Here is a 15,308-nt window from a genome sequence, read left to right on the forward strand (position 1 = left end):
CATTTACTTCCACTGGTTATGTTGAGGAGTTTCTTCTTAATTAAACAGTTTGCGAAGAACTTGTGTCGAATGAGATAGCTGGATGGTTAAGTCACTCTTTCATAACCGAGGGGTCTTGGGTTCAAATAATGAGGTATATAGCAACACCAACAACTAACAAATAATGTGGTGAGACCAACGTTCTTGATGCATTCACAAATTTTGTGCAATGTGCCTTCCCTACTGACAAGTGAAAAACTTCCCAATATGCTCCTCCAAAATCAGGAAAAGTTTCACACCCTCAAGAGCATTCACCTTACCCCAATCACCAACCATGACAGGGTACTTGTGAAGATGGCCCCTCATTTTTGTCACATCTTCTGCCACATACTGTTTCCAGTTCATCTCTGCCAGCTGCTTAACTCTTCCTACACATGCTCCGCCCAAAGTGACATTCTGTAGCCATAAGCCTTCAGGCACGCAATCAATTAATTCTATGACAAAAATCATGAAAGAGTTTGAATGTTTGAATTTTTTAATAAAATTTTCTTCCATGGAAAAATGTTTGAATAATGAGAGAATCTCACAGAGGGCAGGTTGAAGAATTTTGTGGTTGTTTTTCCAACTGCAATATGCTGCTGCTTGCTAAATGTGTTTTAGATTCTATAACCCTTGTCTTAGAGAAGTAATCTGATCAAGTGGTAGGATTGAAGATTCATTTGTATAATCTGATAAGTTCAGTTTGTCATGAAATGGCAGTTCATCAGCTTATTTTTATAGGACATAGTTCAACTTTACCTGTCCACATGGATTAGTTTGCCCTCTTGACCACGTATGGCGCTGCTGGAATGCACCAATTCCAATCTCAGTGTCTACTGCCATCCAATGAGCGTTGGTTGATATTTTCAGATCCCACGATTACATACTCATCATCCACTGTCATGCCTTTAGAGTGCACATAGATCATGAAGTGGCGATTTTTCTGAGCAAGTTGCTAGATTAACAACACAGACTTGCACTTTTCATGGATCAGAGTAGAATCAAGAAACATAAAAAAAAATCACAATACATGATTTTCCAAAACCATGAAAATAGAAGTGATCATCGCATCAGACCATCTATGATTGGATCGTGAATCATAAAGTTTTGACAATGGAAGCCGCAGGGGAGTTGCAAGAAAAGTAAAAGAAAAGACAATTGGAACAGGAAAAAACTGTACTCACCACAGACACACCTTCATCATCAGCAGCATTTTGGTACACCATCTCATGAATGGTTGCTACAGATGCACTTGCATAAGAAGAAACATTTTGGTCTACCACCTCACGATTACGAAGGCAAAAGAAAAGCTAGTAATCTTCAGGCTCATATATCTTCTAAAGTCTTGCAGCTTCCAAAGCTTTGTAGATTGTCTCATACATCACTTGCATAGTTTCATGCTGCAGGTATCAAGAGAAGAACTAGACTATAGCATTTCATTTGGAAACAGCCAATGAGCATCAAGCTCATGGATCATAAGATACTCAGAACATTTGAAATCACAGAAGAAAATCTGAAAACTCATTTTCCCAAGGATCTTGGGAAAAACACATGATCATAAGATAATACATACATATTTTCATTTTTCAAAATGAAAGCATATTTTATGTTATCATAATGATTGAAGATATTGGTGTCGTTTTTTACACATTCGTAGACATACCGAATCTCACCTTTCAAAAGAGAATCCGCTGCACAGAAATGTCTTTTGGCTTACCCTCAAGCCACATTGGAATAACAATATATGCTGCAAATCTTTCGTTTGATTCAATTTTGCTTGCTATTTTAAGAGTCATAGCTATTAGATTGAAGGCATCTGCAATGATAATAAGCTTTTTAATACCTAAGAATGTAAAATTTGGGAAGTTAATATGCATTTTTCAAAACTTTTTTCACCTGTAAGATGAAAGGATACATCTCCACGTCTACAAGACAAAAAAGATAAAAAACCAAAAATGGCCCCAACTAATAGAATAATGGCTTAATGAATGCTAATTAAGCAAGATGAAATAGAAACATAAAGGATCCAAAATCAGGCAAAGAATGTGCTGGTTCTCAGAATCGGGGAAAGGTATACAATAGGATCTGGGGTAATGATGGATCCAGAGAGTGTCATGTTGGGTATGAATCTATATTGACGGTACGAGATTCAAGATTATTTTATGAGATTGCATATGATTGGTTGGTCCATATTTGGATCCTATTAATATAGTAATTCAATTCACTCCATGTTTTATGATCGATCTGGATAAGGTAAAACTTGATTAGTTTTGGACCTAACTATTCATGTTGTTAAATCCATTTGATGTTGAATTCTAAGGATATGTATTTAGACAATATTTAAATCTTATATGACCCATGGTTTTGCTTGAGCTATGTAAACTTGCATGTAGATTCATTTTGATAGCACCTAAAATGATTTTTTGCATAATGACTCATAAATCCATTAGAATGTGTATGCCAATATTATGGATTTGGATTATAGTTAAATCCTACATGTTTCATAAATGAATGCATGAATAAGATAAATATGTTTTAAGTTTGATTAAATATGACATTATATCCATTTGACTTGGATGATAATCTTATAGATTTGGATTATAGCCAAACTCTATATGACCTATGGTTGTATTTTGAAATAAATTTGGACTAAAAATCTTAATATTTAATAGAATAAAATCAAATTTAGGTCCAATGGTTGACAAAGACACATGGTCTAATTTAGATACTTTATAAGGGCCTTGTTTGGCTTGATGAGAATATCTCAAGCTCGATCAATATAAAATGATTTGAATCCAATGAACTTGTGCTTGGATGTATATATGGATTTAAACTAAAGATTTAAAGGCTCATGTTTTTATTTAATTATTGATATGTTAAAGCCTTAAAAATAAATTTATAGATTTTGACATAATCAAGTGTAATGAGATGGAAAAGGAAAATTCTCACCAGGTTTGGATCTAATTCATATCAAATTGATTTTGATTAGAGGACTTGGATGATTTATCAAAACATGATTGAATATATTCTTTTAAAGGCTCTATGCATGGTTTGCAACATGGAGAAATTTGTACTTTTATATAATCTAACTCATGATAATTTGGATATGGATAAATATCGATCCAAAATAATCATGTATTGATGCATTAAATCATGTTTGAAAATTTACATGATGCTTATTTCTTTTAATATTTTAATTGATGCACACATAAAATGGGAGTTTGGTTTAGTGGTAAATATTTAGATATGTTATTTTCCCACATGATGATTGATAGTTGTCATGGATCCATGGATTGCTGAAATTTTATAATTTTTCACTTATGTGTAACTGACTTAAAAAGGACAAATTTCAAGTATTGATGCATCAACAACAATTGGCTAATTTATACATATGAGATTCATAAAGATTTGAATATATGAGGTAAGACAATGTTGTCGATATATGATGTATGAGCAAAAATGTCAAAATTCACTATGGTGGAACTCTTGCTAAGAGTGTATGCTTGTTTGCTTTGTTGAATGCATAAGTTTGATACATTATTTGCACTAAGGGTTATAATAAAAAGATGTTGAAAATTTTATACATTGCATAAATCATGATGGAAAAAGCGTGCAAAATGCCTGGTGATGTCATAAAAAATCCATAATGTGTGAATAAATTTAAATCATGTTTGAACATGAAAATTCATAAATCTTGATTATAATCCTACTCGAGATATTTCAAAAGATTTGATTCATACATGAGATGTTTGGAAATGATTTTATAAAAAATTTCACATGGCTATATGAGAAATGATGAAATGATTAGCAGCTAGTTTTATAGCATGTATGAATATCTTGTAACTAGATGGGTTAACCTTTTTGTGATGCACAACTTAAAAGTTCAAATAGCATTGGATCATATTGTTAGGAAAAACCACGAGCAAGAGACAATCAAAAGGAAACAAAGAACAAGAACAATCAAACAAAACACAAGAAGAACACAGATTTACGTGGAAAAACCTCTCTTCAAATCCGAGAGAGAGTAAAAAACCACGGCCGCCCAGAGAGAAATTTTATTACCCTTAACAGACAGTTACAAGTTCGGGAAAGAAAAGCAAGAATATAAACAAGGCAAGGGCGACAACCCTAACCCTAACCAAATCGGGTCGGATCCACTGAAAATCGGGTCCCAAACATAAGCCCCAGAAAAAATTTCTTCTGGGGGGGGGGGGGGGGGGGGGGCGGACCCCCTTCCCGCAGGGGCAAAAACAGTAAATCAGGCTCCACAACTCATCACATATTTCATGTGCATTGGATGAAACTCATATTTATGAGTAAGGTTAGTGTGCAAAAGAAAGCTCACAAGTGGAAGAAAAAATTTGTAACACTATTCTCAGTTTATGGCCAAGTGAAAGATGTTAGAATTATATGGCCATAAGTGTAAAAAGTATATGAAAATAAAAAATACATGATTGTTGAGAAATGGCCTTTGTAACAGTCAAAAGATAGAAACTAAACAAGTCTATGGGTGTGCATGTACACTAAGGGTGCAATCCTATTTGGAATGGGTGTTTCCACAACTGACATGATACCACTTCAACCTCTCTCATAGTCTATATAAAGATAGAAAATAATCATACTATCCATTAAATTCGGCACATTCAACAAATACCTACTAATTCGCTAAAAATCTTTGCTTATCCGAAAATGTTGATTCTCAACTTTTTAGACCATTTTATCCTTCATAGGTGCTTTGTGAAGACCTGAGACATTCACACCAAGATGATGTGAATCTCTTACCCAAAGTGGAATTGCACTTTTACAAAGAATGTCGATGGATGTATTTTGATCAACGTATCTTTAGTGCACATCTCTCCTGTGAGATTTGAAGTTTTTTTAACACACTTGAAGAAACTTGCATATATTAGTTTCAGATGTGACAATATTTAATAGAAAGTAAGCAAATTCATTTTATTGTTTTCAATCCAATCACTTGTTCATAGGAGATCAATATTTATTAAGCACGTAGTTAATGAGATCAACATCTATTAGTTTTATATATGATTATATTTAATAGGATGTTAACAGATTCATTGGATCATTCTGAATTCACTCTCATTCATAGGAGGTTAGCAACTATTAAACATGTAGCTGAAGAGATGTACATCTATTAGTCTTAGATGTGCTAATATTTAATAGGAGATTAGTGGATTTATTGGATCATTGTGAATTCACTTATTCATAGGAGGTCAATAGTTATTAAACGTGTAGCTGAGGAGATGCACATCTTTTAGTTTCGAAGATATGCATGTATTTGTCTTAGACTTGATGTTATATATACTCTTAGAAAAAGGCATTCCCCATTCAAACTTTCACAGTTGGTTACAAATTTTTTGTGCGGTGAATTTGTGGTCCCAATCCCCAGTCTAATTATCGGAATTGATTTTTCAATCCCTATCGTTTCTCTTGTCGGCGGGGCCATCGACATTCCCAGGTATCATTTGTCCTTCTTTCAGCACTCCTATAACACATTGTCAACAAGTTTTTGTCCGATAAGCACATCATTCACATATTTTTTGGAATAGATTTTTGTTTTGGCTGACAATGCTCTTAACGCTGTAGAATACTTGAGAAATTCAAACAACAATAAGCAATTCATGCAAAAGGAATATAGGGAGGGAGGGGAGATGATGAGAGAGGGAATAAAATCTTCAGTAGATTTGTACAGAACCTTAGACATTCGCTAAAATATCACACAAATGACTGACATACTAGAATTAAATAATGAGATCTGTCAAAAAAGAATGAGATTTATAGTTATTTTGTGTGTACCTACTGACATTTGCACTAAAACCTTACGAAAAAGAGGTTCACAAGTACTAAAACATTATATGTGCAATATCTAACATAAGCTAAAACAAGTTGTGAATCTCTTTGAGAGATGCATACTAAATATACATTTATTGATATACTTGAATTAAAGAATGAGATTTGCCCAAAAAGAAAGAGATTCACAATTGTTTTTTGTGTACCTACTGATACTCACACTAAAACCTTACGAATAAGAGCCATGTAAGTATTAAAACATTATTTGCATAACATCTAAAATTAGTTGAAACAAGTTGTGAATCTTACAAGGGAGATGTGCACTAAAGATATGTTGATCTCTAGACATTTGTTAGTATTCCTTATAAAAATGTGAATCCACTTTGGGTAGGAGATTAATCACATCATCCTGGTGCAAATGTAGTAAGTTTGTGCAAAACACATGAGAAGGGTAAAATGGATCGACATTTTTATGTAGACAAGAAATTTTGATGAATTAGTAGGTATTTGCATGAATGCACCAAATTTTGTGGATAGTATAATCATTTTATGATATAAAGACATCACTGGAATATTTAAATGTATTGTAACACAAAGAATTGTTGATGAGTAGAGGCTATAGGAAAACTTTGTCTTTAGTTATTCCTAGTGTCACCGCACACTCTCCTTCATCTACTTGGGTCTAACCTTGTGTTTCCTTTATATCATATGCTAGATTAGAAACATCGAAGTAAGCTCGATGTCTTTTTTGTTTTAATATTTGAATTGGAGAGACCTTAGTTCAAGCGGTGGGCCCTAAGAGATAGGAATATAGATGATTTAGATTTGTATTAAATGTAGCCAATACCATATTCGACTAATCGGATATTGGATAAAAGGATTTATATTCGGATGGTGAAAAGCTCATATCAAATCTGCCTATTTAAATGTAAACATATTATGATATTTATTAAATTCGAATGTTTGTCAGATTGGGAAGCAAAAAATCAAAACTATATATGTATCCAATTATAATTGGATATAGTTTTGGCTTACCAAATGTAACTAAACAAAATTTAATTCAGTTGAATATCAAATAAAATATTGAGAGAAAATGACATTGTGTTGCATGACCCACCTCCAAGTGGTTAAAACCCCTTGGATTCTCCCCTCACCCACTTAAAAGCTTGTTGTTTTGTAACCTTGGACAAAGGAAGCATAATGGTAACCCCCACCTAACTTATAGTAATAGAATTACATATCTTACTGAGCCTGAATTTATATCTTGCTATCATCTTGACTAGCAAGTCCTAACCCCTAATATTAGACTCTCGACCAAGGTTGTCAGACTAGGAAGCATAAGCGAAAAACAATACATGAAGTAAAAGCAAAGAGCGATGCAATTTAAAATGTATAGGAAACAGAAAGCGATTAATAGAAAAACAATGCAAGGATTGAATGCGAATCAAAATAGAATGCAAATAAAAAAACTAAATAAAAGTGACTATTATTAAATTTCATGATTTTTTAGTGTAAGAATTAGATTTTTAACAAAATCTAAAAAGTTACTACCAATTTTAGAGAAAGCACATGGAAGTGAGTGAGAAGCATGAGATAAAACACATAAAAAACAGAGTATCATGTTTTTGAAGAATAGATGAAGTGTGTGAAAATCATAAGAGAAGCGTAGAAGAATCGAGATTCTCATTAAGTTTCAGAAACGAAGAATATCACATTTTTGAAGTGAGTTTTGAGAAACGGGCTTCCCACCTATCTAAGAAGCTTATGATAACTTTGCTCTAACATCCTTTAGCTTGAATGCCTTAAGCTAACTTTTCTAAAAATTATATAACCATGTATAAATTCTTACAAGTCCATCAAACAATAATGACCCAAACCACTGATAGCACATTCAGGTTCATGTTTGCTATGCATGATCATAACTATTAACATAACAATGACTGAACCCACTAATAGCACAATCAATTTTATGTTTTAAAACTTGAAACTTTATGCATACCAAACACAGTTGTACCATTAGTGGGTAGGGTGATTAGTGGGTTGATTGGATTGCTAGAATTTACAAATAGTTATATAATTGTTTTTTTGTTTAAATTATCAACATGTGTGTATTTGGTATAGTGGTTAGATTTTTGTTTTATGTTAAAGAGGTCATGAGTTCAAGCATCATTTAAAACGGTGTCAAACTTCTAAAATAAGGATAAATTAGTAGTTTTATCTCATATATAAGGGTAAAATAGTAATTTCAAAACATGAGTTAGTGTTAAACCAAGAACAACCCAATGTTAATTCATGATTAGGGCAATTTGATTAACCCATGTAAAAACTTTGGTGTGAATTTGCAAACTTTCAAACTTTTTGTATCAGCATGAATTAGACTAAAAAGTTTGAGGGGTATTTGAAAATTTTCCTAAATTTTAAGATGTTTGAAACATTTTTTCAAGTCTTTGCATCATAAGATAAACCTATGTCATGAACACAACATTTTGGTGGCATGTCCTTGGTAACACAAGCAGACACGTGGACATAGACACTGACACACACTCCCTATCTTTTAATATTAATTTATTAATTTTTAATCTTTAAGTTTTTATTTCAATTAAAATGTATTTTTAACATTAAAATATCATAAATTAGTGTTTTATTGATTAAAAAAATTATGTGTCCTCGTGTCCTATTTTCTAAAAAAAATTGAACTTTCGTGTCGAACCCGCATCACCTAACTTGGTGTCCATATGTCTTTTTGACATAGAGATAAACATACACGTCTCCATAAGTATAAATAAAAAAATAAATAGGTAAAATGGCCCTGAATTATGAAATAATGGCTAAATGAATCCTCGTCAAGAGAAAATAGAAAAACAAAGAATATAGATCCAAAAATGGGTCAAGAATATCTTGGGTCTTGTCAGGTATTGGGTCCAGAATCAGTTAAACATATACAATAGAATTAGGGCAGTAATGGGTGTAACTAAGGGTGTCGATGGGTCGGGTTTGGTTCGGATTCAGGTTTGAACTGTTGACATCCTTGCAGTTAAATTTGAAGCAGCCCTTAAACTCGGGCCCTGAGTTTTGACTGGTTGGTCCATGACTCGGCTGGGTTAACGAAACCATTGAAATTAAAGTGTCTGCCTGCTAAAAAACTAGACATTGTGATTGCAAACTTTTAGTGTGTTGCTGCACCTCATCGCCTTCCATCATTTTTTAGGCTCCACAACTTACAATCCCTATCTCCAAGATGGAGGGTGATCAGGTACAACGGGCACACTAAAAATGTGCAATCATATTACACCTGATTTTTTTTTCTCATAGCTGATAGGTTATATCAACGACAAATCAGGTGCAAACACATTGCACCTGTAGGCAGGAGAAAGAACTGTAGTTTTACACCGCTTAAAACAACAAATCAAGGTTTGAATTAATGTGGCACCTCTTGATCCGTAAGCCAAAATGATGGTTTCTCCCTATTAGAGAAAAAAAAGAAAGTAATTTGTTTTAACTTATCAGGATTTGCGTGGGGTGGATGCACTTTTTTTTATGACAAAGTTCCCTGCCCAAGCAGCTCATCTTGGGGTGGGGTTGACGACAACCAAGCCCTTATGGAGCTTACCAGTGAAAGTGTAAAACCCACGTTAAAAAAAAAGGGTTTCGGACCCGGGTCAGGGCCAGACCCGACCCAAGCCCATTAGGGTTGTAAAACCCAACGCAGGAGTGAGGGTTTTTAAAAAACCCTCTCCCCTGTGTGTTGCACCCCGCCCGTGCCGCTTCCCCCTCTCGACCGGATAAGGGAAACCCTTGAGGGTTTCCCTGATTATCGCCTCCCCTGTGCCTTTAAGAGCACGCAAGGGGAGGGGACGCCTCACCTCCCTGCGTTCCTCCTCCCCTCCCTCTCGAGTCTCCTCTCTTCCGCTCTCGTTTCCTACACGCGACAACACCAACCGACGACACCGACCGACACCACTGATCCCCTCCCAGGTATGCCCTTCCCTTCTTCTTCTTCTTCTATTGTCGAAAGGCCGGCAGGAGGCCGTGAGCCCCTTGTCGTACCTCCCTCTTCTCCTCCTCTCCCCATCTTCTGGTTCTCCTCCCTCTCTTTGTTGTCTCCCTGAGAGGCCAACAGGAGGTCGATGGCCCCTGTTGTGCCCTCCCTCTTTCCCCTCTCTTTGATGGCGCGTCGGAAGGTTGACAGGAGGCCCACGACCCCTGCCGTGCCCTCCCTCTCCCTCTGTTGTCTCGCTGGGAGGTCGGCGGCCCCTCCCGCTCCCTTTGTGTCCGTCGGAGGGCCGACAGGTGGCCGATGGGCCCCCTGTCGCCTCCCTCCCTCTCTCTCTCTCTTGTGGTTTGCCAGAGAGCCGACAGGGGGGCGGTGGCCCTGCGACACCCTCCCTCTCCTGTTGGTTATTGGAGGGTCGACAGTCCCCATGGCATGCCTTCCTCCCTCTCTCTGTGTGCAGGAGGGGTCCAGCAGGTGGCCCTTGCCGCCCCTCCCCCTCTCATATGGGGCCTGCCTAAGGGTTAGCAGGTGGCCGGCAGCCCCTGCTGCCCTTGCCCCTCCTCTGTGACCTGCCAGGGGGTCGGTAGGTGGCCCCTATCGCCCTTCCCCCCTCTGTTGCTTGCCAGGGGGCAGACAGGTGGCTCCTGCCGCCCCTGGTCTCTCTCTCTCTATTTGTCGCTGGAGGTCCGACAGGGGGGATGACGACCTCTTCCCCTCTCTCCCCTCTCCCTCTCTCTTTGATGTTTTTGACCGGCAGGGGCTTGCCCCTAACACCCTTTTGTTTTCAGCAGGCAGGGGCAAAGCCCCTGCTGCCTTTCTGTTCCGACAGGCAGGGGCGATGCCCTTGTTGCCCTTCTAATCCAGCAGGTAGGGGCTGCCTGCCGAAAACAAAAGGGTGGCAGGGGCAAGCCCCTGCCGCCCTCCTATTCCAGCAAGCAGGACAAGCACTCCCTGTCTGATTCTCCTTTTAGTGGAACCAAATGGGTTTCCGCATGTGCTGTTTGGTAAAAGCTGTTAGAGCACGTAACTGCGTTCAAAACCCTATGGTGTTGAATGTTGGATTGGGATCGACCCCAACTCAGCCAACGCTTGCGATGTGTCGATAATCACGTTTTGTTTGTTTGTAGTTCGTACGATGAATCGTGCTCTAGCTCTGCGGCTCGAGCCCCGTATCACCTACACTCATAGGCGCACGCAGCCACATAACATCTCGAGGTAGGGAAAAGTCGCACGAGGATTTTGGATGAATGAAATAATGTATAAGGATTCTGAGATAGAATAATTTATTTTGCATACATGCTTACATGTAGAACAATATAACTTGTAATTGTCTGTTTTGTGTTTCCTCGTTCCTACTCTTCTAAAATTACATGCTTGATGTATGCTATATGGGTAGGCTCATTTCTACAGTGATTCCTATTACTGGATTTCTATACTTGCTCATTGTTGTGATTGCATTGTAGATGCTTTGTTTGTTATTACATGTTAGATCTTCTTGCCGCCCTCAGGTAAGCGTCGTAGGGTGTGCAGGTACACATTTTAAAAATAAAAACTCTTATCTTTGAAAGGTTTTTCGTCAATGTTTTCGAAATCATAAGTTAAAATTTTAGAGTGTTACAGAAAGACACTCACACACACACGATGTAAGTACTCAAACCTGAGAGGGCTCAGCCTCACACCCGCTACCACTTGGGTGAACCTGGCTGGTGTTGGATTGGATGTACTTGAAAGCTCTATTCAAATATGAACTCATAAAAAAACCATTAACCAGCAAACTGATTGTTCAAATTGGATCTTATATTAAAAAAAAAAGACTCGGTTAAAAGAAGAGAACTTTCAACTTACAAAACTTTCAAAATTACTAACTCCCCACGACTATGTCTCCATCTTAAGGTGCTTTTTCTTTGTGATAATATAAAAAAAAAGACAAAAAAAACAAAAACAAAAACAAAAACAAAAACAAAAACAAACAGTGCCAACAACTCCTTGTTTAGCCTCTGCATTGAATGACTATTCTTGTGGGCATGAGATAACACAAAATTTTTATGAGCTTAAAATGCAAGAGGAATCCTTCCCTTTTCCTCAGTATGAATCACCAACTCTACATGACTGAATGCCACGTCCGAACCCGCCTATCAAGACTTTTTTATATGACAATGATGGGACTTCTAACAGTGTGAACGGAGTCTGACCATGTGAGAGAAGCCGACCTGATGTAGTCGGTAAGGGAAGGCTGTGCTCTAACGATGACCATGAAGGACCTCTTTTGGCGCGGGCGAGTGAAGGCAAGAGCAGAAGGCTTCACAGTGATAGAGATGCCGGTTGGGGACTCCACTTTAGCGTTGTAGACTGAGTGCGTGGGCCCCACATTGGTGACTTTCCGGACGAAGATGGCCGTCGTCGATCCCTGGGTCTGGTTGCCGCCGGGAAGGGCCATCATCATGGTGGGGTAGTTCAGGCCGTCGGATCCGGTCGCCTTGGGGAAATGGGAGCAGTTGATGCTCTTGTCTCCGGTTATGATCCGGAGATCGTTGTCTTTGACGTAGCCCTGGCTGCATAGGAAGCTGATGTATGCGGCCTCGTCCATGTTGTACACCAGGCCTGGGTCCGCGGCTTTGGCCAGGTTCAGTTGACCCGAACCATAACCTAATTCTGCATCCTTGTTGCTTTGTGGGGTCATTGGGGTTGCTGAAACGCAAGGGAAGAAAGACAAAATGAACATCAATTTTTTTTTTTGTGTGGACGAGAGAGACATATATGAAAACCTATCAATAGAAAACCTCTCAAACTTAAACATTTATTAGATTTTTGGTATTTTTTTAGAAATTCCCACCTTACCATTGATTTGCCAAAAATTGACACTTGGATCATGCATTTTGGATGAAAAAAATGGTACCCTTGATTTTTGAAACCTTATAAAAACATATCGATGCATCTGAATCAAATGCTCCAAGAACTGATTCCTATAAAAAGCAAACCATAGATCTATGTAAGGTCAGAATAAAAAAAAAACACCAAAAACCTGATAAATATTTTTTATTGAGTAGGTTTAGGAGGTTCTCTATTTAGTAGGTTTTCATTCCCCTACATATATTATCAAAATTGATGTTAATTAGATTGAGTCAGCCTTTAACCAAATGAGACAGGGGGTCTATTCAACCTTATTCAAAGTGTGGGCCGAATCGCCTAATCAAACCGATTGTGCCTCGAATTGGTTGACTAAAATGTTTTTAAGAAATATATTTATATAAAATAAATTTAAACAAAACCAAAATTTGAATCGACAGATGTAGATGACACCATTCCATGTTTTGGCTGAGACAGAAAAGATATGACAAACATGACCCATTCACGAATTAAAGTATGACACATATAGCCAATTGATTTTTTTTAATGGTGCTTTACTCTTTTAATGCCTTGGTCAAACCACTTGTCTAAGTTATCTGAAAAAATCATGCTCCATGACTTCGACAAAACTAAAGAGCAAAATTATTAAAAAATAATAAATAAGCCATGTATGTTATATTTTCTAAATCACGATCAGTTATGGTATTATACTAAAAATTAGTGCCATCTACGTCATTTTGAGATATTTGAAAAGGTCCAATTCAAAACGTTTCCCATTTGGTTCATACCAACATGAGGAAGCATATCATATTAACATATATGCAAGTATAGTCATAATCACAGATCTTATTCTCGGTAAAATCTTGCGATATTAATTTCAAAATTTTGATTTTTCTGAACAAAGTCAGAAAAATATCTATATATAATTTAAATTATAAAATATAAAAATGTTTAGTTAAAAAACATTCCAACCTATTAATATCATGCTAAATTTGAATATACTATGGTTCCCAGCATTTACCGTTATTTGACTAGCATTAAAAAGCCTTCGCTTCCATTTCATGTTTAATGGTGTGTGTGTGCGCGTACGTGTGAAGGTGTACTAACTGCTCCTACCAAACAAGCGGAGCTCCAGTTGGTATGGATGACAGTGGACCGGAGCAGGGGACAATGTCTCCAGAAATCCTGCCCTCCATCCTCGCATGGGTTTTGCTTTTAAATTTCATCACTGCCTCCATCCCCGGTCTAAATGAGAGAAGGCGGGATGGGGCTCCGTTTTCCCACGGTCCATTGCCATCCCTAAAGAAGGATTGGGGACAGGGTGCAGCAGGGATTGGAATGGGGCAGGAAAAAGCATAAGTCCATCCCCGCATGGGTTTTGATTTTAACCTCCATCCCAATTTCATGTCCTCCATCCTCAGTCCAAGCGAGGCGAGGCAGGGGCGGGGCCATGTTTCTCCTCAGTCCACTGCCATTCCTACCAGATGGTCAAACTAAATGTTCATCAAGAAGAAAGGGAAGGATGGGAGGCATTCAACCCTCAATACATCTCACTCAAAAACCTTGGGATATGTGAGAGTGGGCCCATGAACACCTTCATCAAGTGAGATGTGCGGTAGTGATGAAATATAACGTCATATGCAATATGACAGTAACTGCTCTTCCAAGTGATGGATGCCTCTACCTGTAGTCATGAGGGCTGATTTTATCATAGCAGGGGTCCAATTTGGGTGCAAGGATTTGACATATGCAGCTGCTCCAGCTACATGAGGGCATGCCATTGATGTACCCGATAAGAAATTGTACTTCACAATGCGCGGATCATCAGAGTCACCAGACACTGATTTCTTTGTGGTGTAGGCGGCCAGGATGTCGACCCCAGGTGCTGCAATATCCGGCTGTAACAACACTAACGTTGTCAGTATCCGTGTGTATCCTCAGAAAATCGATACGCTCTACCCCTGGATAGGTTAATTTTAAATAAATGTAAAAAAAAAAATACTTAAAATTAATTTTTTTAATATTGTTTTAAGATTATTTTAATGGCTTTAACACTTGTCACGTTCTGATTGACATGTAATATATTTTGGCTGATTCAGAAATGATTCGCTTGAGTATCGTTACGATAAGTGGCCGATACCGGTACTGACAACATTGAACAACACACAACCATACACACACAAAACCATCCACAATCTTTAGAAAAATATTGCTCATCTACAAATTTTGGCAATCAGTACTATTTGTTCAGCCAATTGTGCCCAATTGGCGTCTAACAAACGCCACGCCTAGGACGGGGCCTGGGAAACGAGATGAGCTGCTGTTGCTCGTGTTCGGCTGGTTATAAAAATCACATCCAAACTCATGAAATAGGCTTGACAAGCTGGATATGAACAGGAGTGTTTGGCTCAGCTCTGCTCATATAGGCTTGTCCACAAGTAATAAATATATTTCACATATATTTTATAGAGTACAGCAGGTCGAAACGTTTGGTTTGCAAACAACAATAGCATGAAATTTGCTGTAAAGAAGCACATCACATCGCCATTGCGCTGTAAAAGAGCATAAGTGGATTTTTGTGATGGTAAACTCTCATATCACTACTCATATATTGGATGAAATCATGCAAGCAACTCAAAAG

The 15,308-nt window shown here is 37.8% G+C and overlaps 1 protein-coding gene across 1 annotated transcript in view; it reads right to left on the bottom strand.

Annotated features, from left to right (window-relative positions):
- Window positions 1-219: 219 nt before the first annotated feature.
- Window positions 220-15,308, bottom strand: part of LOC149836310 (subtilisin-like protease SBT4.14) — a 41,159-nt gene continuing 26,070 nt past the window's right edge. Inside the window, exons 12-16 of the mRNA XM_090009751.1 lie at window positions 14,352-14,565; window positions 12,031-12,508; window positions 11,478-11,553; window positions 1,203-1,301; window positions 220-435 (exon numbers count right to left, since the gene is read on the bottom strand). Coding sequence (XP_089865877.1) covers window positions 220-435; window positions 1,203-1,301; window positions 11,478-11,553; window positions 12,031-12,508; window positions 14,352-14,565 — 1,083 coding nt within the window. The remainder of the gene's footprint in view (window positions 436-1,202; window positions 1,302-11,477; window positions 11,554-12,030; window positions 12,509-14,351; window positions 14,566-15,308) is intronic.

The sequence above is a fragment of the Nuphar pumila genome, chromosome 6, assembly GCF_984573655.1.
Source record: "Nuphar pumila chromosome 6, dmNupPumi1.hap1.1, whole genome shotgun sequence".
Taxonomy (NCBI): domain Eukaryota; kingdom Viridiplantae; phylum Streptophyta; class Magnoliopsida; order Nymphaeales; family Nymphaeaceae; genus Nuphar; species Nuphar pumila.